Consider the following 23,970-nt stretch of genomic DNA (forward strand, 5'->3'; position numbering starts at 1 on the left):
CTATTTATTCTCTTCTCAAATGGAGTGGTACTTACTGGACGGGCCCCAGAAGCTGGGACCATAACAATCCAGAGAAACTGAACTCCGAATGCTTCAAAAAGCCCTCAGTAGGAAAGACACTGGGAATCAGCGACTTTTCTGGAAAAGAGAAAAAGGGATTCCTCTTCCAAATTCACTGGAACCTGGTGAGGAGCCGTGGTTAAAGGTCACTGAGAGCTGAGCCCCAGAAGCCACTCGCCCTCAAGCGGTGATGAACTTTCCATTTGTGAATTTGGTGCAGCAGGTCCAAGAGGTTCTCTCTGGCTTATTCATTTAATTTCTGACACAGACAAAGCACTGGAACAACTGAGGGGTGAATACGCCAATTTCCCTTTAAAGGAAAATTATTTACCGTAAAAATGTTTAAGAGCAACTTTCCTCCCTAGAAATGGGAAGACTGCGGTTCTGGTTAGTCCCGGTTTGAATGATCTGCACAGTAATGTGGAGACAAACGTTCACCCCTAGGCCTCTCCCATTCATTTACGCCGGGAATTGGGTGAGACCCCAGCTGCACCCCTGCAAGGGAGCCAGGGCCGCAGGTCTTCCTGGGCCAAAGCCGCCGAGCGGGTGATCGGGGAGCCGGCGTCCGCTGCGGCCCCGCCTGGCGGAGAGGAGCTTGCGAGACGCAACCCCACCTCCGAAATTTCTGCGCGGCTGCGCGTAGGGCGTGGCGAGATGAGCTCAGCGCCCCAGAGCCCGCCGGGCTCCAGGCCCACCTTGGAGACCCCCGCTCCAGCCGCCTGCCCCTCCTCTCCACTTCCCTGTAAGCACCAGGTGTAGGGCAGCTGCCTGCCCCGGAAAGCTGCTTGCACTTACTGGGGATGGGGAGGTGGAGGCCGGGGAGGGGAACCGTGCGAAGCCAGGGGACCCCTGGAGAGGGTTGGGGAGGAGTGGTGCTGGAGAGCATGGAGGTCTGACCCGAACATCGAGAAGGCTCTGGAATTCTAGACAGTCTTGCACCAGTCCCTGGTAGAAAGAGACCGAAACTGGGAGTGAGAACCAAGGGTTGGGGCCCAGAAATTCTTCCAGCGCTTTAGGTCCTTCCTCTTTCCTGGCCTTGGTTTCAACTCAATTAGATAATACGATACTGGATAATTTCTGAGGACTTATCAGAGTCCCCAGAATTCTCAGAATTTGCTGATAGGAGCAGTTACATAGGAGTGGGGGAGGGGGGGCGGGACGGGACTTTTAAAAGAAATTATGTGAGACACAGGTTTTTGAAAGTGACACGAAGGATGGAAGTAAATTCTAATTCAACACACAATAAATGAGCATGCAAAGTAACTTTGTTTTTGTCTTTTGAGACAGGGTCTCGCTCTATTGTCCAGGCTGGAATAGAGTGATGCGGTCTCAGCTCACTGCAACCTCTGCCTCCCAGGTTCAAGTGATTCTCATGCCTCAGCCTCCCAAGTAGCTGGGACCATATGCCACACCACCACGCCAGGATAAAATTTTTTATTATTTTTGTTTTGTAGAGACGGGGTCTCCCTATATTGTCCAGGCTGGTCTGGAACTCACGAGCTCAATTGATCCTCCCACATAGGCCTCCCAAAATGCTGGGATTACAGGTGTGAGCCACCACGCCCGGTCCAAACATATGAATCTGGGGGGACATAACTGGAATGAATGTTTATGTCCCCCTAGATTCCTATGTTGAGATCTTAACCTCCATTGTGATGGCATTAGGAGGTGGGGCTTTGGGAGGTGATTAGGTCATGAAGATGGAACACCATAAATGGAATTAGTGCCCTTATAAAAGAGACCCCAGAGAGCTCTACCCACCCCCACCATAGAAAGATAGCCCTCTATGAACCAGGGAGGGGATCTCCACCATTTGATTATACCAGCACCTTGATTTTAGACGTCTAAGCCTCCAGAAATAAATGTTTGTTCATGTCACCCAGTCTGTGGTACAGGTTGAGTATCCCTTATCCGAAATGCTTGGGAGCAGTGGCGTTTTGGATTTTGGATTTTTTTAAATTTTGGAATATTTACAAATACATAATGAGATATCTTGAAGATGGGAACCAAGCCTAAAAATTCATTTTTCTTTCTTTAAAAAAAAAAAAAGCCAGTGTCTTGCTCTGTGGCCCAGCTGGAGTGCAGTGGTGGAGTCATAGCTCGCTGCAGTCTCAAACTTGGGCTCAGCCAGGTGCCATTGCACCCTTTTTAAAAATGTTTATTGATACAGCCTCCCTATGTTTCCCAGACTGATCTCAAACTCCTGGCCTCAAGCAATCCTCCTGCCTTAGCCTCCCAAAGTGCTGGGATTATAGGCGTGAGCCACCACACCTGGCTCATTTATGTTTTATATACATCTTGTAGTTATAACCCAAAGCTACTGTTGTACAATATTTTAAAGAACAGGATATAACCATCACAAGGTCAAGTGTGCACTTTTCCACCTGCGGCGTCATCTTTTCTTGTCACTTGGCCAGTGAACCAGAGACCTGCACCTCTCTCCTGGCCTTGGGGCTACAGTTTGTCCTTCTCAAATAGGCTAACTGAACCCTGCTACCTGTTAAGCTGCCCTTAGCCTGATGAGAACCTTTCACTAACACCTTTGTTGTCTTGTTTGTTTTCAGAGACAGGATTTTGCACTATTGCCCAGGCTAGATGCAGTGGTGTAATCATAACTCACTGCAGCCTTGACTTCCTGAGTTTAAACAATCCTTTCAAGGCCAGACGCAGTGGCTCATGTCTGTAATCCCAGCACTTTGGGAGGCTGAGGCAGGCGAATCACTTGAGGTCAGGAGTTCGAAACCAGCCTGGCCAACCTGGTGAAATCCCATCTCTACTAAAAATACAAAAATTAGCCGGGCATGGTGAGCGCACCTGTAGTCCCAGCTACTCAGGAGGCTGAGGCAGGAGAATTGCTTGAGCTCAGGAAGCAGAGGTTGCAGTGAGCCGAGATGGTGCCACTACACTCTAGCCTGGGTGATGGAGCAAGACTCTGTCTCAAGAAAAAAAAAAAATCATCTGAAGTAGCTGGGAATCTAGGTGTGAGCCACCATGCCTACTTAATTATTTGTTTTTTGTAGAGATGGTGCCTTTGCTGGTCTTTAACTCCTGGGCTCAAATGATCTGCCCACCTTAGCCTCCCAAAGTGCTGGGATTACAGGCGTGAGCCACCATGCCTGGCCCACTTTGTTGCTTGAAAGACCCATTATAACATGTGACAGTGTTGATGAAAAAATGATGATACTACTGATTAAAGAACAGTTAGGCAGACTTTATTCAGGTGGCCAATGGAGATAAGTATAGGGACCACCACAGCAGTATTTTACAGTGGGGAAGAGAGATTGGGCTCAACTCTGAACACAAGTAAAGGTGGAAATTTATAGCCAAGGAGCAGGGTGGGGGTCAGCAGAAAATTACTAAGAAGAAACACCATGGGCATGGGGATTCTGGCTGAACGGACCTAACAGGACTCTTGCTGAAGGCAGGCCATGGTGATCAGACTTTACCTGGGGGACGATGGAGGACAAGGAACCTGATCAGATATCACGGTGATCAGATACCACATCACCAGAGGCATGATGGAGGATGAGGAACTCAATCAGATATCAAGGGTGATCAGTATCAATGGTGCAGGATTCTGGCTAAACTGACTTAGCAGGATTAGACAATGTGCAGAGATAAACACAGAAGCCCAAAAATCAGGGCTTGAGAAGAGTTCAGGGAGCATGAGTAGAGTTTGGTCGAGAAAATCTTTGTCAATAGCAGTCCTGCTTTTTTTTTTTTCTTTTTTTTTTTTTGATACAAAGTTTCCCTCTTGTTGCCCAGGCTGGAGTACAGTGGTGCGATCTCGGCTCACTGCAACCTCCGTCTCCCAGGTTTAAAGGATTCTCCTGTCTCAGCCTCCCAAGTCGCTGGGATTACAGACATCTGACACCACGCCCAACTAATTTTCTGTATTTTTAGTAGAGACGGTGCTTCACCATGTTGGCCAGGCTGGTTTCCAACTCCTGACCTCAGGTGATCCACATGCCTCCCAAAGTGCTGGGATTACAGGTGGGAGCCATGACACCCGGCCTAGTCCTGCCTTCTTCTAACAGAATAGAGCAGGAATTATCAGAGCATGTGCCTTTCTTGGGGATGCAGGCAAAAAATCATAAACTCCAGCCTGCAGAGTAAAAACCAAATTCTTTAGCATGGTGTACCGGGGGGCCTCCAGGTCTTATCGCCAAGTCTGTCACACAGTTCCCTCCAAATAGTGTTTTCAAGAGGCTTGGCCAGGCGCAGTGGCTGACGCCTGTCATCTCAGCACTTTGGGAGGTCAAGGTGGGCAGATTGCTTGAGGCCAGGAGTTTCTGAGACCAGCCTGGCCAACACGGCAAAACCCCATCTCTACTAAAATTACAAAAATTAGCCGGGCATGGTGGTGCATGCCTGTAATTCCAGCTACTTGGGAGGCTGAGGAATGAGAGTTGCTTGCACCCGGGAGGCAGAGGTTGCAATGAGCTGATCGCACCACTCCACTCCAGCCTGGGCGACAGAGTGAGGCTCTGTCTCAAAAAAAAAAGAGGCCCCACCTTTGTGTAGGTCTCCCGGATGCCCTTCCCTCTTTCTTTTAAGCTGGTGAATCCCCAATAAGCCTGAAACAAAACCTAAAAGATGCCCCCTTGGAGCCACCCCTGGCTGATGACAGGGCAGGGAAGTCCAGAGCTAATGTGGACCTGCTGATTGTCCTGCTAGTTCTTCTCCAAATGCACTGTGCCCTAGTCACCTGTAGGCTGCCCCTCCTGGCTGTGAACACCTCTGTAGGGAATGAAGCTTCTTGTTCTTGGGGTTAAGATGATACCCCAAAATGAAAACCTCAGTAGCAGCCTCAGAAGCAAATTTTCTGACCTTCTCCTGCCTTCCTGCCTCTGGCCTCTCATTTTCCCGAGGCCAACAATAGAAATTAGAATTCTTCTCCAAAGTGAAACCAGAACCCCCTTTTCCCTAAAGCCAGCCATTATACCTAAAAATATTAATCAAACTTCCCCCCACCTTCTGTATAAAAACTGACCATAAATAAATAATCTGACCTACCTTTTTTGATTGTAGGTCATAAGACCCCCCCCCACCACCATTCCGTAGAGGGGCTGCCCCGTAGCCAGAAGACATGCTGCACAGGAAAGCCAGGAAGAATCTAAGCAGATGCCCTGCTGGGTTTCCCCACTCATTTCTCTGCGTTGCTATCTACACTTTGTTGAACCTCAGCATAAAAATAGACAGTTTTCCGCTGGGTGCGGTGGCTCTCGCCTGTAATCCCAGCACTTTGGGAGGCTGAGGTGGGCGGATCACCAGGTCAGGAGTTCAAGACCAGTCTGACCAACATGGTGAAACCCCCGTCTCTACTAAAAATACAAAAATTAGCTGGGTGTGGTGGCATGTGCCTGTAGTCCCCAGCTACTCAGGAGGCTGAGGCAGGAGAATCGCTTGAACCCAGGAGGTGGAGGTTGCAGTGAGCTGAGATTGTGCCATTGCAATCCAGCCTGGGTGACAGAGCGAGACTCCATCTCAAAAAAAAAAAAAAAAAAAAAAAAAGACAGTTTTCCCTGTGTCTCTGGGCCTTCATTCTGAAGGCCTCTGAGTCATTTAGAACTATGAGTCATTAGAACTATGATCGAATAAATCTGTATGCCTTTTCTCCTATTCATCTGAATTTTGTCAGTTGATTTTTCAGCAGATCTTCAGAGGGCAATTCCCTCGGCTGCTACGCTGTCTTGTTGGTGGGAGGGGGGACTCACCAGGGAGGCATTTTGCCCCTCTCCCCGGGAGGTGCCGCCCGCCTCGTTGCATTACTGTCAGTCTCACTTATTTCATCTTCCGATTGCACCAGTGGGGTTTCCAGGTCATCCAGAATAAGCCCCACTTGCTCACGCTTGAGTGAGGCTGCTGTCTGATTTGATACCCAGTAAATGCCAAGTTGAATTAACTCAGAGGGAAAGAAAGGCACTGAGATCTGTTGGCAATTATCTCGATATTCCATGAGACAACTCAACAAAAGGCAACCAGAATTCAAAAGAGCTGATGGATCGGAGTTGGAGGACATTGTCAATTTTAACCAGTGAGGTGTGGGAACTAAAAGGCAGGGGAAAAGCAGGTCATGGGGGTGTGTGCCTGTAATCCCAGCTACTTGGGAAAATCACGTGGGCCTAGGAGTTCAAGATTGCCTAGGCAATGTGGCAAGACCTCGTTTCAAAAAAAGAAAAAAGTGGGCCATGCACGGTGGCTCACACCTGTAATCCCAGCACTTTGGGAGGCTGAGGTGGACGGACCACAAGGTCAGGAGTTTGAGACCAGCCTGGCCAGCATGGTGAAACCCCGTCTCTACTAAAAATACAAAAAATTAGCCGGGCGTGGTGGCAGGCACCTGTAGTCCCAGCTACTTGGGAGGCTGAGGCAGGAGAATGGCGTGAACCTGGGAGGTGGAGGTTGCAGTGAGCCTAGATCGCACCACTGCATTCCAACCTGGGCGACAGAGCTAGACTCCATCTCAAAAAAAAAAAGTGTTGGTGGGTAAAGCTGAAGGTGACAAGCTTCAAGTCTCAGTGCAGGGTTTCAGCTTTACAAGACATTTAAGGTGAACAGTCTGGTAACAATCATTATAAAACAAGCAGAAAAGTAGGATGGCAGCAAGTTTCCTAAGACCGTCAGTCAAGTCAGTGGGTGTCAGACGAAACAAGCCTCTGTGTGTTTCCCAGGGCTGCTGTCATGATTGCCATAAACTGAGTGGCCTGAAACAACAGAGTCAGAAATCAAGGCATCTGCAGGGCCATGCTGTCTCCGAAGGCTCGGAGTATGGACCCCTCCTTGCCTCCTCCTAGACTCTGGTGAGTGACAGCCAATCCGTGGTGTTCCTGACCTGGTACACATCCCTCCAGTCTCCGTCTCTATCATCTCACATGGCCTTATAGGGACACCTGTCATTGGATGTTGGGCCTACTCTAACTCATGATGACCTTTATCCAGTATCATCTTAACTTGATGACATCTGCAAATATTCTATTTCCAAATTAAGTTCACATTTTCAGGAACCAAAAGTTAGGACATAAACCATGTTAGGGGACACAATTTTACCCATTGTAAGACCCTCCCTGCCACCCCCATTTGCACATGCAGTGAACTGGGCCTGAAGGAACGGGGATGGAAGAAGACTGGCAAAATTTAAAAAACGGTAGCTACAGAGTGCTAAGGAATTCCTGCTACAGATCATGCTATGCTTATAAGATTTAGTGGCCTGGTATGGTGGCTCACACCTGTAATTCCAAGACTTTGAGAGGCCGAGGTGAGAGGATGCCTTGAGCCCAAGAGTTCGAGACCAACCTGAGCAACATAGTGAGACCTCACCTCTACAAAAAATTTAAAAACTTAGCAGGGCATGGTGGCACATGCCTGTAGTCCCAGCTACTTGAGAGGCTGAGGTGGGAGGATTGCTTGAGTCCAGGATGTAGAGGCTACAGTGAGCGGTGACTGTGCCGCTGTACTCCAGCCTAGGCAACAGAGATCCTGTCTCAGAGAAATAAATAAATAAAATAAAAGACTTAGAGAAAGTACTTGGAATGTTTGGAGATAGAGAGGAATTCAGAATACTTCATGTGGGAGCACAAATAACTGGCAGGTGGCGTCTGTATTAGGGTTCTTCAGAGAAACAGAACCAGCAGGATGCAGATTGAAACACATAAATGAAGACGGTATTCATTATGGAAACTGGCTTGGATGACTGTAGAGACTGAGAAGCCTCATGATATGCAATCTGCAGGCTGGAGAAGCAGGGAAGCTATTGGTGTAACTCTCGGTCCGAGGCTGAAGGCCTAAGAAACTGGGGGGCCACTGTCAGAGTATGAAGCTGCAAGAACCTGGAGCCCCAGTGTCTAAGGCCAGGAGAAGGTGGGTGCTCCAGCTCAAGAAGAAAAGAGAATTCCTCCTTCATCTGCCTTTTCACTCTCTCTGGGCATTCAACAGATTGGATAATGCCAGCCCACATCAGTGAGGGCAAATCTTCATTACTCAGTCTGATTCAAATGCCAGTCTCTTTGGGAAACACCCTCACAGACACACCTGGAGTTACTCTTTTACCAGCTATCTGGTCATCCCTTAGCCCAGTCAAGTTGACACCGAAAATTAATTATTACAGTGTTCAATGGCAGAAGGGCAGATTAAGATACACTAAAATGAGAAATGTCATACACTATAAAGTTTAAAAGTTTATATGCAGCTAATAGAGGAGGAAGAAGGATTGTGATGAGCAAGCACCTGCTAAGTATCTCTAACTCTGCGCTGGGTATTTAAGTGCCAGATTTTGTTCTATCCATTTGGGCCAGATGTATCAACAGTTTATGAATGGAAAAATTAACCCATCATCTCCCACCACTTAAGCAACACACATAGCGAGGGGGCAGAAATAGAATTGCCCTGTATGTGGGTCTGACAGAGGGAAAATACCCAGGGTAGGGACAGCATGGCTTAAACTGCACCTTAGTGAGCAGGCTGGAGAGAGATGCTGAGGTCAGGAAGAAGTCTGTGCTCTGAGCTGGAATCAGGACACATATCAGGGTGTGAGATCCAGGATGAGGTCTGTGCTCTGGGCTGGAATCAGGACACATATCAGGGTGTGAGATCCAGGATGAGGTCTGTGCTCTGGGCTGGAATCAGGACACATATCAGGGTGTGGGATCCAGGATGAGGTTTATGCTCTGAGCTAGAATCAGGACACACATCAGGGTGTGGGATCCAGGATGAGGTCTGTGCTATAAGGTAAAATCAGGACACATAACGGTGTGAGATCCAGGATGAGGCTGTGCTATAAGGTGAAATCAGGACACACAACAGGGTCTGGGATCCAGGATGAGGCCTGTGCTCTGAGCTGGAATCAGGACACCTAACAGGGTGTGGGATCCAGGATGAGGTCTATGCTCTGAGCTAGAATCAGGACACACATCAGGGTGTGGGATCCAGGATGAGGTCTGTGCTGTAAGGTGAAATCAGGACACATAACAGGGTGTGGGATCCAGGATGAGGTCTGTGCTATAAGGTGAAATCAGGACACACAACAGGGTCTGGGATCCAGGATGAGGTCTCTGCTATGAGATGGAATCAGGACACACAGCAGGGTGTGGGATCCAGGGTGAGGTATGTGCTCTGAGCTGGAATCAGGACACATAACAGAGTGTGGGATTCAGGATGAGGTCTCTGCTATGAGATAGAATCAGGACACATAACAGGGTGTGGGATCCAGGATGAGGTCTGTGCTATGCTATGAGGTGAAATCAAGATATAGGTTAGGGTTTCTAAGTGGGATTGCACAGAAAAAAATAAATCTAAGACACATTGAGGCTCCCAGACGTTTTATCAATTGGCAAATACTAGATGTGAGGAGAAAAATGTGGAGTTGTCAGAGGTGACTTGAATTTCAGAAAATGCTATGGAAAGAGTAAGGTGGCAGGAAGCTGAACAGAATTGATATTTACTTGTTTTGTTTGAGACAGGGTTTCACTCTGTTGCCCAGGCTGGAGTGCAGTGGCACAATCATAGCTCAACTCCTCGGCTCAAGTGATCTTCCTGCTTCAGCCTCCCAGGTAGCTGGAACTACAAGTATGTGCCACCTTGCCCAGCTAATTTTTAAATTTTTTGTGGAGATGGGTTCTTGCTATGTTGCCTAGGCTGGTCTCAAACTTCTGGACTCAAGTGATCCTCCTGCCTTGGTCTCTCAAAGTGCTGGGATTATAGGTATGTGTGAGCCACCACACCCAGCCAGATACTTTTTAAATTTTCCTAAGTGACATGGCATACAAGGAATAGCTGGACATAAAATTCCAGAACTGTGAGTAAGGATGTTTTCCCCCTTTACTAGATCGACCAAAACACTGTCCTACAATACCAGAGGAGTTTACTCTGGTATTTACTCGCCCAAGAACCAATCACCCCATTTGAGGCCTGCAGCAAACCCTTCTTTTCTGGAAGGCAGAGTCCAAACACTACTCAGGGCTCCAACTTCCTGGGATGGTGGTGAGAATTAGGCAATATGCAGATAATATACCTAGCAAATGCTGAACATATTCTGTACAAAGTCTACTTCCCCATCCCTCCCTCATTCAGACACACACACATACCCCTATAACACTGGGTCCCTGACCACTATCCTCTTTCTCTGAACATCAGTTTCCCTCCTGAAATTCCAAGGATGCTAGGATTCAATGCATTTAAGGAGCAGACAACAAAGACGATCACAAAGGATCAAACTCACGTTCATGGAAACATCTGCGGAACTGTAACATCAAGGCGTTTCCCTCCTAAGAGCATCAAAACCTCTCCAGGCTGGGCGCGGTGGCTCACGCCTGTAATCCCAGCACTTTGGGAGGCCAAGGCAGGTGGATCACGAGGTCAGGAGTTCAAGACCAGCCTGACCAACATGGTGATACCTCGTCTCTACTAAAAATACAAAAATTAATCAGGCGTTGTGGTGGGCACCTGTAATCCCAGCTACTCAGGAGGCTGAGGCAGAAGAATCGCTTGAACCCAGGAGGCGGAGGTTGCAGTGAGCCGAGATGGCACCACAGCACTCCAGCCTGGGGACAGAGCGAGACTCTGTCTCAAAACAACAACAACAACAACAGCAACAAAAACAAAAAAAAACCTCTCCAGGAGCGAATGTGAGAAAATCTACAAGATCTGCAAGGACTGAGAAAAGAAAACAGGCAGCCCTGCCTTTCATCAGGCTAAGAAGACAGACGAGTAACCCACTGTGCATTCACAGGACACATGGTTTTCCCCAAGGTCTTGCCAAAGCTTCGAAACGCCACAACGCCCGCTTGACAGATGGACTCCTGCTTTCTAACCAAGAACGCCCTAGACCCACTTGCTGCACTCATTTATGACTGGGGGAACGCAACAACCAAGGCATCCTTGCCTCCTGACGGCCCATCACCCTCAGTGAACCCCTACTTCTTCTGAGCCCACCTCTAAACAACAACCAGTGCAGATGCGACTCCCACTTCCCTGATACATTATCAATTATTAAAACTTCATACTTCCATGAGGACTCAGTATCACACACAGGCTGTGAGTCCCCCAAGCAACTAGGCACACTGGTGTGATAAGCCTGGTCTCTGCCTCCAGGTCCCCTTCTTGCCTTCCCCCGACTGTGACCCAGCGACATTCCAATGCACCAGTAAAATCCCCTCATACCTTCTGCTTGTGTGCCCCACCCTGACCCCCCGACACAGGTACTCGCCCACGGGTTCTCTTTCTCGACTCCCCACCTGCACTGCAGAGCCTGGGCCCTTGGCTCTCATCCAACACGGCCGCTGCACGCATGTGGTGCCTCCCTCTCCAGGACCTTGGAGCAGCATAAATCCTGTAATTTCATATCATTCTTGGACTGTAATTGCTGCAGCCACTTGGGAATGATTCTTAAAGATCCCACAAGGGAGACTTACTCCCACACTTACCTCACACCTGACACCATCCTCCTCCTCCCCGCCCCCGCTTCCTCCTTCTCCTCCTCCATCCGGAGCAAACCTCGCAAAAACACTTCTCCCATTATCAAGCCATATTCCAGCCTCCTCTGGGTGCCCTCCCCCGCTCACTGAATCAAGACGATAAATCTGGTCATTTCTGCAAATCTGAATTTGTCAAGGCACAAGCTTGTCCCTGATGGTCCAGCCGAATAAACATGAACAACCCAATGCTCAAGAATAGCTCCAAATACCAATGTCTGGGGTCTTTATTTTCTTGACTGTAGCATCCAACGCTGATTTCAAGGAAAAAGATGTCATCTCTTTAGTGACAACTTGGCCACTTAAAAGAGGTACTTTCACTGGAGCCCCTGAGAGTGGGTTATGTCGGCCTACCTGCAAATCTCAAAGTGTTTTTGCTTTCAAAAAAAGAAAAAATAAAATAGATGAACAGGCCTCTGTGACAGTTGGGAGGCCTCTATAGTGAGAAAATGTCATCATGCAAAGCTGTTTCACTGAACAGCTTCTCACTGACCCCTTTCCACAGGCCACAATAAGGGATCAGATTAATGCCTTGCTGTCCATGCCCCCTAGATGTCTGTGACTAACACAGTAAGAACTAGCACTACTATTCCTAGGACTGTTCCTAAAGCCACAGTTTATTGAGTATCTACTATGCCCAGCTTACAACAGAGCTTCTCACATTGCAAAAAGCATGCAAGTCCCTGGTGCCTGGTTAGCCGCGCAAGCTGTGGTTGGGGCCTGTGGGTGCTGACAGCTCCCAGAGAAGGCAGGTGTGGTTGGTCCAGTGATGGGGCTTCACATATTTGCACACCTGTATTTGTCATCAGTCTACAAGCATATTATGCGGAATGATGACCTCCTCTGCAGGGGGTGATGTCACAGTGGAACGGCTGCCCGCCTGGGGGGCGATGTCACAGTGGAACGGCTGCCCGCCTGGGGGGCGATGTCACAGTGGAACGGCTGCCCACCTGCAAAGCACTGGGGCTTTAGGTTACACATCACATTTCCTTGTGCACACTTCACTTTCCAGGTTATATATAATTCACCCTTTCCTTTGTTATCGTCCATTCACCTTTCCACTCTGCAAGATGGCCGTCTCACGCCCTCTTCCTCCTGCTCTCACATTTCACCCCCTCTTTCTCCCTGTCACTTAAGGGCCCTGTGAGCAGTCAGGGTTCTCCAGAGAAACGGAACAAATAGCATGTGGAGTGGGGGGAGGGAAGGAGGTGGGGGATAGAGAGCTAGAGATCAATAGAGAGAGATGAGAGAGACTGTTTTCTTTTAAGGAACTGATTGGCTTGCAAGTCTAAAATCTGCAGGGCAGGCTGCAGATCCAGAAAGCCGAGGCTGCAGCAAGTCGGAAGGCACGCCGCAGGGGGAGTTCCTTCCTCAGGAGACTGCAGTCTTTGCTCTTACGGCCTTCGACAGATTGGATGAAGCCCGCCCACGCTATGGAGGGTAACCCGCTGCATTCAAAGTCTACAGATTAAACTATTAATCACATCTAAAAAACAGCCTCACAGAAACACCAGACTGGCGTGTGAGCAAAAACTGAGTACCACAGCTAGCCAAGCTGGCTCATAAAATAAAACGTCACACTCGCTCCTTATTTTACTGGAGTGTTGGCAAAGTTGGAAGAAGCCTGCCCCAGGCTCTCCCTGCCCAGATGCTGTGGACATGCCTCAGGTCCAGAGGCAGCCTTCCCTGCCCTCCGGCTCCCCGTGGGCCCTGGGTGCCAGCCCTCCCTCCTCCAGGCGATGCACTGCAATTTCTCCCATCTTTAAGATGAGACCGTTTTTCTCCACAGGGCTGTGTCCACTCTCATCTCCCTTCTCTTCCAGAAAGTGCCCTAGCCCAGGAGCTCCACTGTCTGCTTTGCTCAGGGGCCTGTCTACCAGATTCAATGGGCAGTGTTCTTTCCTCATCAGATTTGATCTTGGCGCAGGATTTATCCCCCTGACCTCCTTCTCTCCTTGAAACACAGGTGCTCACTTGGATTCCAGGGCTCCACACCTGCAATTTTCCTTTTATCTCAAGGCGGCAGCGGCTCTCCCTACCCGCTTCTCTTGCCCTTGTCCTCCCTCACTTTCCTCCTCCTACTTCCCCTTCTCTCCCTTCTCCTCCACTAACCCCTTGGGCTCCCACGGTCCAGGGCTGGCATTTCGCAGGGTCTGCCCTCCCTGGGGCTGCTTCTCAAAACACACTCAACCCTCTCAAGTCCCAGCTCCTGCTACATACGGTGACTCCAGATTTCCACCTCCAGCCACAGCTTTCTATCCCAGAGGGTCATCCCCACTTGTCTCCTGGGCATCTGAAAACCAGCAAGTCCCAAATCCACCAATTCAACCCCAAACCCAACCCCTTCCTGGAAACCTGCTTCCTTGCATCTGCCATCTCTAGAGGGCCTGTTCAGTCACCCAGTTTCAGCCCCAGTCACAGCCGTTCCTCACTCCTCTAACACAGGCAGCATGCCTTCAACACAGAGCCTGGATTGGGCCTACTGTTCACCAGCTGTGCCTCCAACAGTCAACTCCAGGAACCGAGCATCTCCTGCCGGGATCTCTACAGCAATTCCTAACAGAGACTCTGCTTCATCTGTTCTGCACAGTGATCTTGATAAAATCAAGATTCCGTTAGGCCACACTCCTACTTGAAACCCTCTAATGACTATAAAATCTGGTGACCTGGTTCCAGCCTCACCATTCTCTCACTATTCCTCTGCCCAGCTGAGCAAGCACACGCTGTTTCCTCTGCTGGAATACTCTTCCCACACACCTCTGCTCAGGAGCCCCCCACCTGCTCTCCACTCAAATGTCACCTCCTGACAGAGGCCCTACCTGAACATCCCCAGCACAGTCTTCCCCACCATGTTGTATTTCTTTCATGACACCGATCACCAATGGCGTTATATTGCAGAATCACTGATTTATTATTTGATTCCCCTCCCAACTCCTTGGATCATTCTTCTATGGTCTCCCCATGGATCGAATAATCATTGGCACATAGCAAACATTTCATAAAAACAGATACAATTGGCAACATTATATTCATACAAACCTAATACACGCACACACTGGGCATGATGATGGTGCAGTCCTTGAGCAGGATTTACAGGCAGGATCCTCTTCCCGATGCTTCACCCGTGGTATCTGATACAACCCCACTTCATCCAGAGGCGAACACCTTCCCCACGGGCTCCTGTGCCCCCACCCAGCTCTATACCATCCCTCTCCTCTCATTCCCCAGCCCACCTTGCTTTGCATCGCTCCCCCTTAGGGCCTTTGCTGTCAAGGTGGTCTCCATGTGTCAAACGGGGATTCTGACCAACTACTTCATCTCAAATACCACCTTCACAGTAAGGCCTGCCTGCCCTCCTCTTTAATACCATGACCGTTACCAGCCCCTCCCCAGCACTCCTGACTTCCTGATGCCTCTCCACTTTCCTTTTTTTCTGTAGCACAGATCAAAGAGAGCAGGTCATGTTACTGATTTTGCTTCCTCCAATAGCCAGTTGTGTTCACAGATGTACCTGAGCACCTGGAAGGCTGGCTGCCTAGCACTCATGAATGTACAGTAGGTACTCGGTATAGGTTTGCTGAATGACTGAATCTTTGATCCTGCACAACCATCCAATGAGGTAGACAGCATCATCCCTGTTTTCTGGGTGAGGAAACTGAGGTACAGAAAGGTTATGTAGGCCTGAGGTCACCTGGCTAGGAATTCATGGGGCAGTATTTAATCCGGGTGCCTGAGTCCAGAACCTTGACTCTGAAGCCCTGTTTTGAGCTAAATGCAGCAGCAGCATAAACAGCCCGTTTTGTGCCTCAAAAGGTGAACAGTGGGAGGCACAGCTGGGCAGGGACGTGTCAGGTCAGGGGAAGAAACTGAATTGGGTAGTGGGGATTAACTGGATGCTGTCTGCCAGCAATTTCTGCCTCCTGCATTTTATCTGCTTTAGGGTTGCAAGGGGCAGAGCTATGAACACGGATGCCCACTCAACAGCCAGTTCCTGGGCCAATCAAAGGGTTGGGAGCTGTAGCACCAGAGCTCTGGAACCCCACAGACTAGGATGTTTGCCAGAGCACCTAAGCCCTACCAGCCTTTGATGACCCCTCGGTTCCTCCCAATTCCTCTCCTCCATGTCACGGTTCCTGGCTGGTGTTCCTGAGAGTGGGCTGTACATGAGTTCTGTAAATGCCAGTCCAGTTACGTCAAAGGGGGTGGCTCTCACTTGTACCTGTAGGCTCCAGCTAAGATCTGCGTGGCCCTGCCCGGCATCTGGCTGTCATCCGGGAAACAATCACTGTTCACAAACAAGGGCTTCACTCCTTCGCTCGCTCCATCTCCTGCTAAAGTCAGAATGTGAACACCGACAAACAGCGGCTCCCAGTAACTCTGCTAGTCAGAAGTGATTATTTCAGCAGTTCAGAGGAGGAAGTGGCGGTGCCCAGGGCCACGGGATTAGAAGAGCAACGGAGCTAAAGGATCCCGTGCCTCAGTCCAACCACCTTGTTCCCACTTACTCAGCCGGGCCACTTTCTTTGGAGAAACTGATTTCCTTCTGCTTGCCCTTGAAAGGGGATCCGAAGGAAATCGGAGCTACCGGCAGTAGCTACCCTCCGGAAGACGGAGAATCTTCTCCACCTTCTCCTCTAAGTAGGAGAATCCAATTTCGGTGCAGAGCAGATGGAGAAGGGGCCATGGGAATCAGACCTGCTCAGGGACCGGGTTCGCACTTTCTCTCAAGCTCTGGAGCCTGAAAAATGAGCATTCCCCGGGGACGACCCATGTAAGAATTTGGGCTATATTCAGCATAGTGCAGCGGCCAGCAGCCCTGTCTCGGGGTGGGGTCCGGAGGCCCTCATTTCTGCTTGCCCCTCACTGCCACATAACCTTGGGTCAGAGTCCCTCATCCTCTCCCTCCGCCACTGTGCACAGCGGCAACCGTGTTCACTTCAGCGAGCAACGAGCCCCGTGACCCCCACTCAGGGTCAGGACTCACCGCAGCCCCTCTGCGCAAGCCCCGAGGCTCTGCGTGGCCTCCGGATGCGCGGCCTTTCCTAACCCGGGGACTGCGCACGTGGGCGCCAGGCCCGGAAGGCGCGGATGTGAGCGCTACCTTCGGCGTCCCGCAGCGGCAGGAGGGGCTGGGCGGCCCGGCCTTCGGCTGGCGGCGTGGGGGGGGTCGCAGGGGAGTCTGAAATGAGGCGGCCGACGGCGCGCGGGGCCTCCTCTCTCCGCTCCATCCCCAGCCGCGACTCCCGGTCGGCCGTTCCGGGCGTCCACTGGCCGCGTGTCCTGGGGGCGCCAGAGAAGGAGAACAGCGGAGAAAAGAGCCCCGGGCCCACCTTCCGGACCGGCGGGCCCGCGGGGAGGCCCGGGCGCGGCGACGTGGCTGACCCACAAAGCCCCCGGCCCGGCGGCCAGGCCCAGGCGCGCGCGGAGCGGGGCGGGCCGGGGGTGTCGGATGTCACCCCCAGCGCACACCTCGGCCGGGGGGCGGGGGAGCGAACCACTGAGATGCGGAGACCTCCCCAGTCCTAGAGCGGAGCAGGAAGTGTCCCAGGGGAGGGAGCCGGAGGGCTCCGGCCTTTCCTTTCCTCGGCGTCCGGCGGGCTCCCGCGGCGGCCAGGCCTGCGCCGCCCGCCAACAGGGACGCGCCGCGGCGGTGAGTGCACCCCGGCTCCCGCGGCCGGCCCCGCCCCGCCCTCCTCGGCCCGCGCCCGGCCTCCGCGGCGCCGCCTCCCGGCCCAGAGCCCAGCGCTCAGGAAGGTGCGGGCGGGGGAGAAAGCAACACCATTGTTTTTCAGGCGCCTCCATTTGCCCCCGAGCCGAGCCGTGGCTTTCCGGATGATCGGGAGACGCGGTCTGGACGGGCCGGGAAAGGAGCCGGGCGCCTGCGGAGACCCCGCCTCAGCGAGTACGCCCGGCCGGGCGGGCTGGGAGGATGAGGACGGCTGCCCTGGACTTCCGCCGCCACAGGAGGGTTTTCGGCCGGACGCCGGGAGGGAGCTCCAGGCTGTGAGGTGAGGAGCCCGGAGCCGGCGAGACGGGAGACGCGCGTGTGAGGGAGACCGAGGGCGCGGAGGGCGGGCTCCCCCTTCCCTGGCCCACAGCGACCTTCTCCTTCCCTTTCTGCCGATCCAGCTCGGTCCCTCCTCCGCGAAAGGCTGGGAGCTCGCTCCGCCCCTGCGGGGCCCTCCTCCGCCTCACTCACGTTAGTTCATTCATCAGGCATCTCCTCCGAGCCTCCCACGCGCCAGGTGCCGCCGTGACAAAGACGGACGCGGCCGTCTGGTTGGAGACGATCCGAGTGGCAGCCCGGGTGGGCGCCGGTGCTCCGGGGGGGCGGACCTGAGTAGTCCTGGGCGCTGCAGGTGTGTGATGGGCGCCGCAGGGGGCCGCCGAGCAGGGCGGGCGGGGCCCACCCCGGGCTCCAGATGCCGGAGCCGCCCTGGAAGCGATCCGGTGGTGGGGAGCGCTGTAATGCGTCCAGCCCGACGCCTCCACGGCCCCCATATGGGTTTCTGTGTATGTTGTTACTTTGGAAAGCAAAGAGATTCAGAGCAGTGGGTGTTTCTGGAACCACTCAGTTGTTTCGTAGCTTTTCTGGCATCACTTGTCTTTCTGTGAAATGGGAGTGAGGCCCGAGTCCCCCTTCCCACCTTGTGAGCTGTTGGAGGTTAAGACGCGGCCACGCTGGACAACCTCGTGCAGATGGGGGAGTGGCAGGCACTGCCGGTCCTAAGGATCACAGAGACCTGATGGCAGAGAAGGGGACTGTGAGTGTCCCCATGTGCCCTTTCACGGGCCCAGCGTTCTAAAGTGGGAATCATGAACACCAGCCAGGTATACTGGTTGCTGGTCTCTTTTGCCACCCTAGTTGTGGCAAAAGTGTCGGCTAGTTGTCTGCACACCAGCGGGGAGGTGTAGGGACCCCTGAGTCCCACCTTGGGGGTGTGGCAGCTGCAGTGTCCAGGGGTTCTTTGAGGGCTGAGCTGTGCAGTGACGGACCCACTTTTCTGTCCTGGCCGAGGAAGGGCTTTGGCGGGTGTGCAGTTGCCTTCAATGTGGTTTGAAGAGGGCAAGGATAGAGAATAGGGTGGAGGCGAGGTTGAAGGTCAGGGCAGAATTGGCAGAAGGCTCATAGGAAACCACTGATACTTCTAGATGCGGTGTTATTTGTCCCTGGGAGACTGCATGTAGCTGTCTTACGTGATGTTTTCCCTTGCCTCCCATTGCAGACTCTGCTGGGCAAAGCTGATTCTGGCTGGGTTGTCCATCCAGCACGCAGCACCATCGGCCCTCTGCCACCAGAAGGGTGGATTTTCCATTCCTGGATGTGCTTGAAGGCTCATCCGATGCATGTCTTTGTCATTCCAGCTCCATTTGTAAAGGTCTTAATAACAGGAACAGTGACTTCGGCTCCGGAGCTTCAAGATAGTGGCCTGCTTGGCCTGCCCATCTCGGATCTCTCCAGGAGGACCCAGCCACTCAAGGTACCAGAGCGTCTTGATTACATCTGCATGTGGCGCTGTTGGTTTCCTGGGATGCTCAAAACAGCAGTGTCACGTTGAAATGCCACCACTTTCTCCCAGATTTCCTGTCTTGTTCATCCAGTCATCCACATGTAATGGTACTGATGGGGGGAGGGCATCTTTCTGTCTGTTTCATCCTGTGTGTAAAGACCAGCCACACCAACACTCCCTACCTTTCCCAGGGCTTCTCCAAAGGGCTGGTCTCTGAGGGCATTGACAGTTTCCTTGTCACTGTCCCCCAGAAATGACCACAGGAGACCAGAACACTGAAGCCAGTGATTTCTGTTTGGAAATAGGGTCGTCTTCTGCTGCTGACCCCCATCAAATCCCATCATGCCCACAGCCCTGTGCCCCCGAGTCTTGGCTCCGAAGGAAAGTGAGGAGCCCAGGAAAATGAGGAGCCCACCTGGAGAGAACCCTAGCCCCCAGGGGGAGCTTCCCAGCCCCGAGTCCTCTCGGCGCCTCTTCCGCCGTTTCCGCTACCAGGAGGCGGCGGGACCCCGGGAGGCCCTGCAGCGCCTCTGGGACCTGTGCGGGGGCTGGCTGCGGCCTGAGAGGCACACCAAGGAGCAGATTCTGGAGCTGCTGGTGCTGGAGCAGTTCCTGGCCATCCTGCCCCGGGAGATCCAGAGCTGGGTGCGAGCGCAGGAGCCTGAGAGCGGAGAGCAGGCTGTGGCCGCGGTGGAGGCACTGGAACGGGAGCCCGGGAGACCCTGGCAGTGGGTGAGTAGAAGAGGTGGGGCTGGGACGGGTAGAGATCTGGTACTTAGACACTTTGGCTGGGCCGTGCGTGTGCTGGCTGGGGAATGAGGAGTTCCATCGAGAGCCATGTACTTTGGTTAGGCCCAGACTAGAGTTTCCTAAGAAAGCCAGTTTTACTCCCTGAAGGCTCTAATTTGGGCATGATAGTGTGGTGCCCCTTTACAGCCCAGTCCAAGGCCTAAGTAGAGCCTTTGTTGGTCAGCTGTGGAGTGGATGGTCACCAGGCCCAGGGAGAGATGGGACCTCTTACCCTAGCCCTGAAAAGCTGTCTCTGGGATTGCAGCTCAAGCACTGTGAAGACCCTGTGGTGATTGATGATGGGGACAGCCCTCTGGACCAGGAGCAGGAGCAGCTGCCGGTAGAGCCCCACAGCGACCTTGCAAAGAACCAGGATGCCCAGCCCATAACCCTGGCACAGTGCCTAGGGCTCCCAAGCAGACCACCAAGCCAGCTCAGCGGGGACCCAGGTATGCAGCCCAGGGGAGTGTAGCAGGGGTGATCTGGGGAAGCGCACACCCCATACTGTGCCCTGGGTGTGGTTTTTGTTAAGCTGATGGCTTTTACATCAGCAGTGTTCTCGTGTCCCCGAGGAGCTGTGAGCTGTTGTCAGGGTCTGAGTCCCTTCCTAGAGCAATTAAATGAGAACCTCATCAGGATGTTTGTCCTCTTCATGGTTCTAGATCCTCTCAGAGCTAACTCTTCTGTAGGTGGGTGTCACTGAGGTGGTGCCCTCTCATCTCTTCGAGGGTGCATCTCTGCAGGATTTGTCAGTTTGATGACAGCTGGGGACGGCCAGTGTACAGCTGGGGCCTGCTGCATGACTGGAGCATGGCCATTTCTTGTCTCTTGGAACCTCTGTTTCCTTGGCTAAACAACTCCTGTTTACAGGAGTGTTGTGATGCTGCGAAGAGATGTAGAAATACTTAGGAGGACACAGGGTGGTGTCTAGTGTGTGGAGCCAGAACATCAGCTACACGTAGTTTGAGTATGTATATGAAGTACATGGTAGCTACAGGAAAGTAGTTTTTTCGTCATATAAACTCAGATTTGAATCTTCTGGGTATGACCTGAGGCATGCTTCTAAGCTCTGAAAGCCTCAGTTTCTTCCTCTGTCCAGCAGAGATAGTAATTACCTTTTTTGGGGTTTTTGGACAATTAAATGAGATACAACCTATAAAAGGTTGAGCACAAGGCCTGAGGTGCCCAAAACTTTAAGTACATATCATGGGAAACCAGCTCCCTTGGGTTGAAGGAAGTCTGGCACGTAGGTTCCTCTGGGTGGACTTGCCACGGTGCTTTATATGTACGGTGGAAAGAGAGTGTCTGGGGGGCCAAGGGGGCTTTCTTATGACTCTGGGTGGACTTGCCATAGTGCTCTATAGGTACAATGGAAAGAGAGTGTCTGGGGGGCCAGGGGAGACTTTCTTATGACTTGCAGAAGTTGTGTTTGGCATTATGATAAGCTTTTCAGTAATAAAACCAAAATGCCTATTAAATTTCTGTGTGTGGAAAAACTATATTGACTTCTGTACAAATCACATAAACTCTTCAGCCTTTTCTTGCTTATAAATCAAGTTTGGTGTGTTGTTGGCTGCCATAACAAAGTACCACAGACTGGATGCCTTATGTAACAGAAATGTATTCTCTCACAGTTCAGGAGGCTGGAAGTCTGAAGTCAATGTATCAGCAGCCTTGGGTTCTTCTGAAGCCTCTCTCCTTGGCTTGTAGGCATGCCTAATGTTAACACTAAGAGAAGTTTGCAGATAGACATTTAGAAGGAGCTAGGGGTTGGGCGCGGTGGCTGACGCCTGTAATCCCAGCACTTTGGGAGGCCAAGGTGGGCGGATCACCTGAGGTCAGGAGTTCGAGACCAGCCTGGCCAAGATGGTGAAACCCCATCGCTACTAAAAATACAAAATTAGTTGTGTGTGATGGTGGGTGCCTATAATTCCAGCTTTTCGGGAGGCTGAGGCAGGAGAATCACTTGAACCTGGGAGGCGGAGATTGCAGTGAGCTGAGATCACGCCATTGCATTCCAGCCTGGGTAAAAACAGTAAAACTCCATCTCAAAACAAACAAAAAAAAGGAGCTAGGAGGGGAAGTCTCTTATGCCACTGGCTCTCTTTGGGACCCGTAAAAACCTATGAATATCCGGCCCTGAAAGCTGACAACAAGCTTTGTGCCAGGACTCTTGATGACGGGCGGTTTTCTTTCAGGGAAAGGAAGAGGAAGATGTTTACACTAAGAGAAGTTTGCAGAGCAGGTGTAACAGACACCTTCTCTCTCTGGGTCTCTTTATGGGGTCTTTCCTTGTGTGTGTCTGTGTCTTAATCTCCTCTTCTTAGAAGTACACCAGTCCTATTGGATTAGGGCCCACCCATATGACCTGATTTTATCTTAATGACCTCTTTAAAGACCCTATCTCCAAATACTCAGTCGCATTCTGAGGTACCTAAGGGTTAGGGCCTCAACATAGGAATTCGAGAGGGCCATAACTTAGCCTGTAACAACAGGTATAAGGGAAGCAGCCAGTCGCCCACATAATGCACGTGCAAGTAGCTTGGGTTATGCAGGAAGTGGGGGGCTGTGAGAGGCCTTGTAGTGGGGTCTGGGAAGGCATGCAGGTGGAGAGGAAGAAGTTTCAGGAACTACAGTAGCCTGTGCAGTTGCTTCTTGATAAAGTTCTGAGATAAGCCAGCAACCACAGATGGGCTTTAGGAAAACAGGGCCAGCTCTCCCATTTCCATGAGCAATAATCAATAGGCAAAGTAGGTGTGATGAGAGTTAGCAATCAGGAAAACCTTAACTATTGGGACAATTCATCATTGGAATGCACTACCTATCAGAGCTGTATAGTTCTTCATCTTGAAGATCTTCCCCAAAAGCTAGATTTTGTGTAGGGTCTGCAACTCTCCAAAGTGATTCTTGAAAGGGTCCATGTATTCATTTATCGGGGCCAAAGGTAGGGTGGGACTACATATTCATATATATATATATGTGTGTGTGTGTGTGTATATATATGTGTGTATATATATGTGTATATATATGTGTGTATATATATGTGTGTATATATATGTGTATATATATGTGTGTATATATGTGTGTGTATATATGTGTGTGTATATATATGTGTATATATGTGTATATGTGTGTGTATATATATGTGTGTGTATATATATGTGTGTGTGTGTGTATATATATGTGTGTATATATATATATACATATGTCTCAGCCTCCCAAAGTGTTGGGATTACAGGCATGAGCCACTGTGCCCGGCCAACATGACTTCAAACTTGGAGAAGGGAGGGCTAGGGATGGGAAGGAGTTAGCCAGGTTACCCAGTTAGGGGGCATCTCCATTCATATATATATGAATATCTGGGATAGCTACATATCCCAGAAGGTGGCAGGTGTGAGGAAGCAGAACTAAAATACCACCTCCTAGCCAGGCATGGTGGCTCATGCCTATAGTTCCAGCTACTCAGGGGGCTGAAGCAGGAGGATTGCTTGAGGCCAGGAGTTTGAGACCAGCCTGGGCAACATAGCGAGAACCCACCTCTAAAAAATAAAACACCCCCTCTGGGAGACATCGGTCAAAGAGTACAAAGTTTCCGTTAGGTAAGATGAATAAATTCTGGAGATCTATGGTACAGCATGGTGAGGTTGATGAAAAATAATGCATCTTATACTTGAAAATTGCTAAGAAAGTAAATAAGAAATGTTCTCGTCACAAAAATATATGAGGTATAGATTTGTTAATTAGCTTAATTTAATCATTTCACAATGTATAGTTATCACATTGTACAGTTTTCGTACACAAAATACATACAATTTTTGTCAATTATAGCTTAATAAAACTGGGAGGTAAAAGTAAGTTAAATAAAGATGAAGATAGAAACTTAAAATGGAACATACACACAGAAAAATACCACCTCCTCAAATCTACGCCCATCCAGCCTGAGCTTCCCCTTCAGACACAGTGAAGAGGCTGCCTTCCACTGAGACCCCTAGAATGGCACTGCCATCTGTGTGGGCTCCTGGCCCCGTCCTTTGTTCCACATAGCCACTCCTGCAGCTGCTGTTTCCTGCAGGCTTTGTATTCCGGGTCTGAAAGGCCAGGGACACTGGCCTCTGGGGTTTGCTTTGATAATGACTTAACAT

General features: G+C 51.0%; 1 protein-coding gene and 1 long non-coding RNA gene across 8 annotated transcripts in view; both read left to right on the forward strand.

Annotated features, from left to right (window-relative positions):
- Nucleotides 1-681: 681 nt before the first annotated feature.
- LOC107970835 (uncharacterized) lies at nt 682-11,737 on the forward strand. Its single transcript, XR_001713780.3, has 3 exons — nt 682-802; nt 6,735-6,863; nt 10,192-11,737. It is a non-coding gene; the product is annotated as an uncharacterized LOC107970835 (long non-coding RNA).
- Nucleotides 11,738-17,397: 5,660 nt separating this feature from the next.
- Nucleotides 17,398-23,970, forward strand: part of ZNF496 (zinc finger protein 496) — a 33,551-nt gene continuing 26,978 nt past the window's right edge. For 3 of the 7 annotated variants that reach the window (XM_016942245.4, XM_009441827.5, XM_024353071.3), the window contains exons 1-4: nt 17,398-17,536; nt 18,894-19,009; nt 19,345-19,771; nt 20,094-20,277. In XM_016942245.4, coding sequence (XP_016797734.1) covers nt 19,382-19,771; nt 20,094-20,277 — 574 coding nt within the window. In that variant the 5' untranslated portion in view covers nt 17,398-17,536; nt 18,894-19,009; nt 19,345-19,381. Of the gene's footprint in view, nt 17,537-17,744; nt 17,888-18,893; nt 19,010-19,344; nt 19,772-20,093; nt 20,278-23,970 lie in introns of those variants that run through there. The other 4 variants (XM_001140463.8, XM_009441828.5, XM_063809290.1 and 1 more) reach the window with 2 other exon arrangements.

This window comes from Pan troglodytes, chromosome 1 (assembly GCF_028858775.2).
Source record: "Pan troglodytes isolate AG18354 chromosome 1, NHGRI_mPanTro3-v2.0_pri, whole genome shotgun sequence".
Taxonomy (NCBI): domain Eukaryota; kingdom Metazoa; phylum Chordata; class Mammalia; order Primates; family Hominidae; genus Pan; species Pan troglodytes.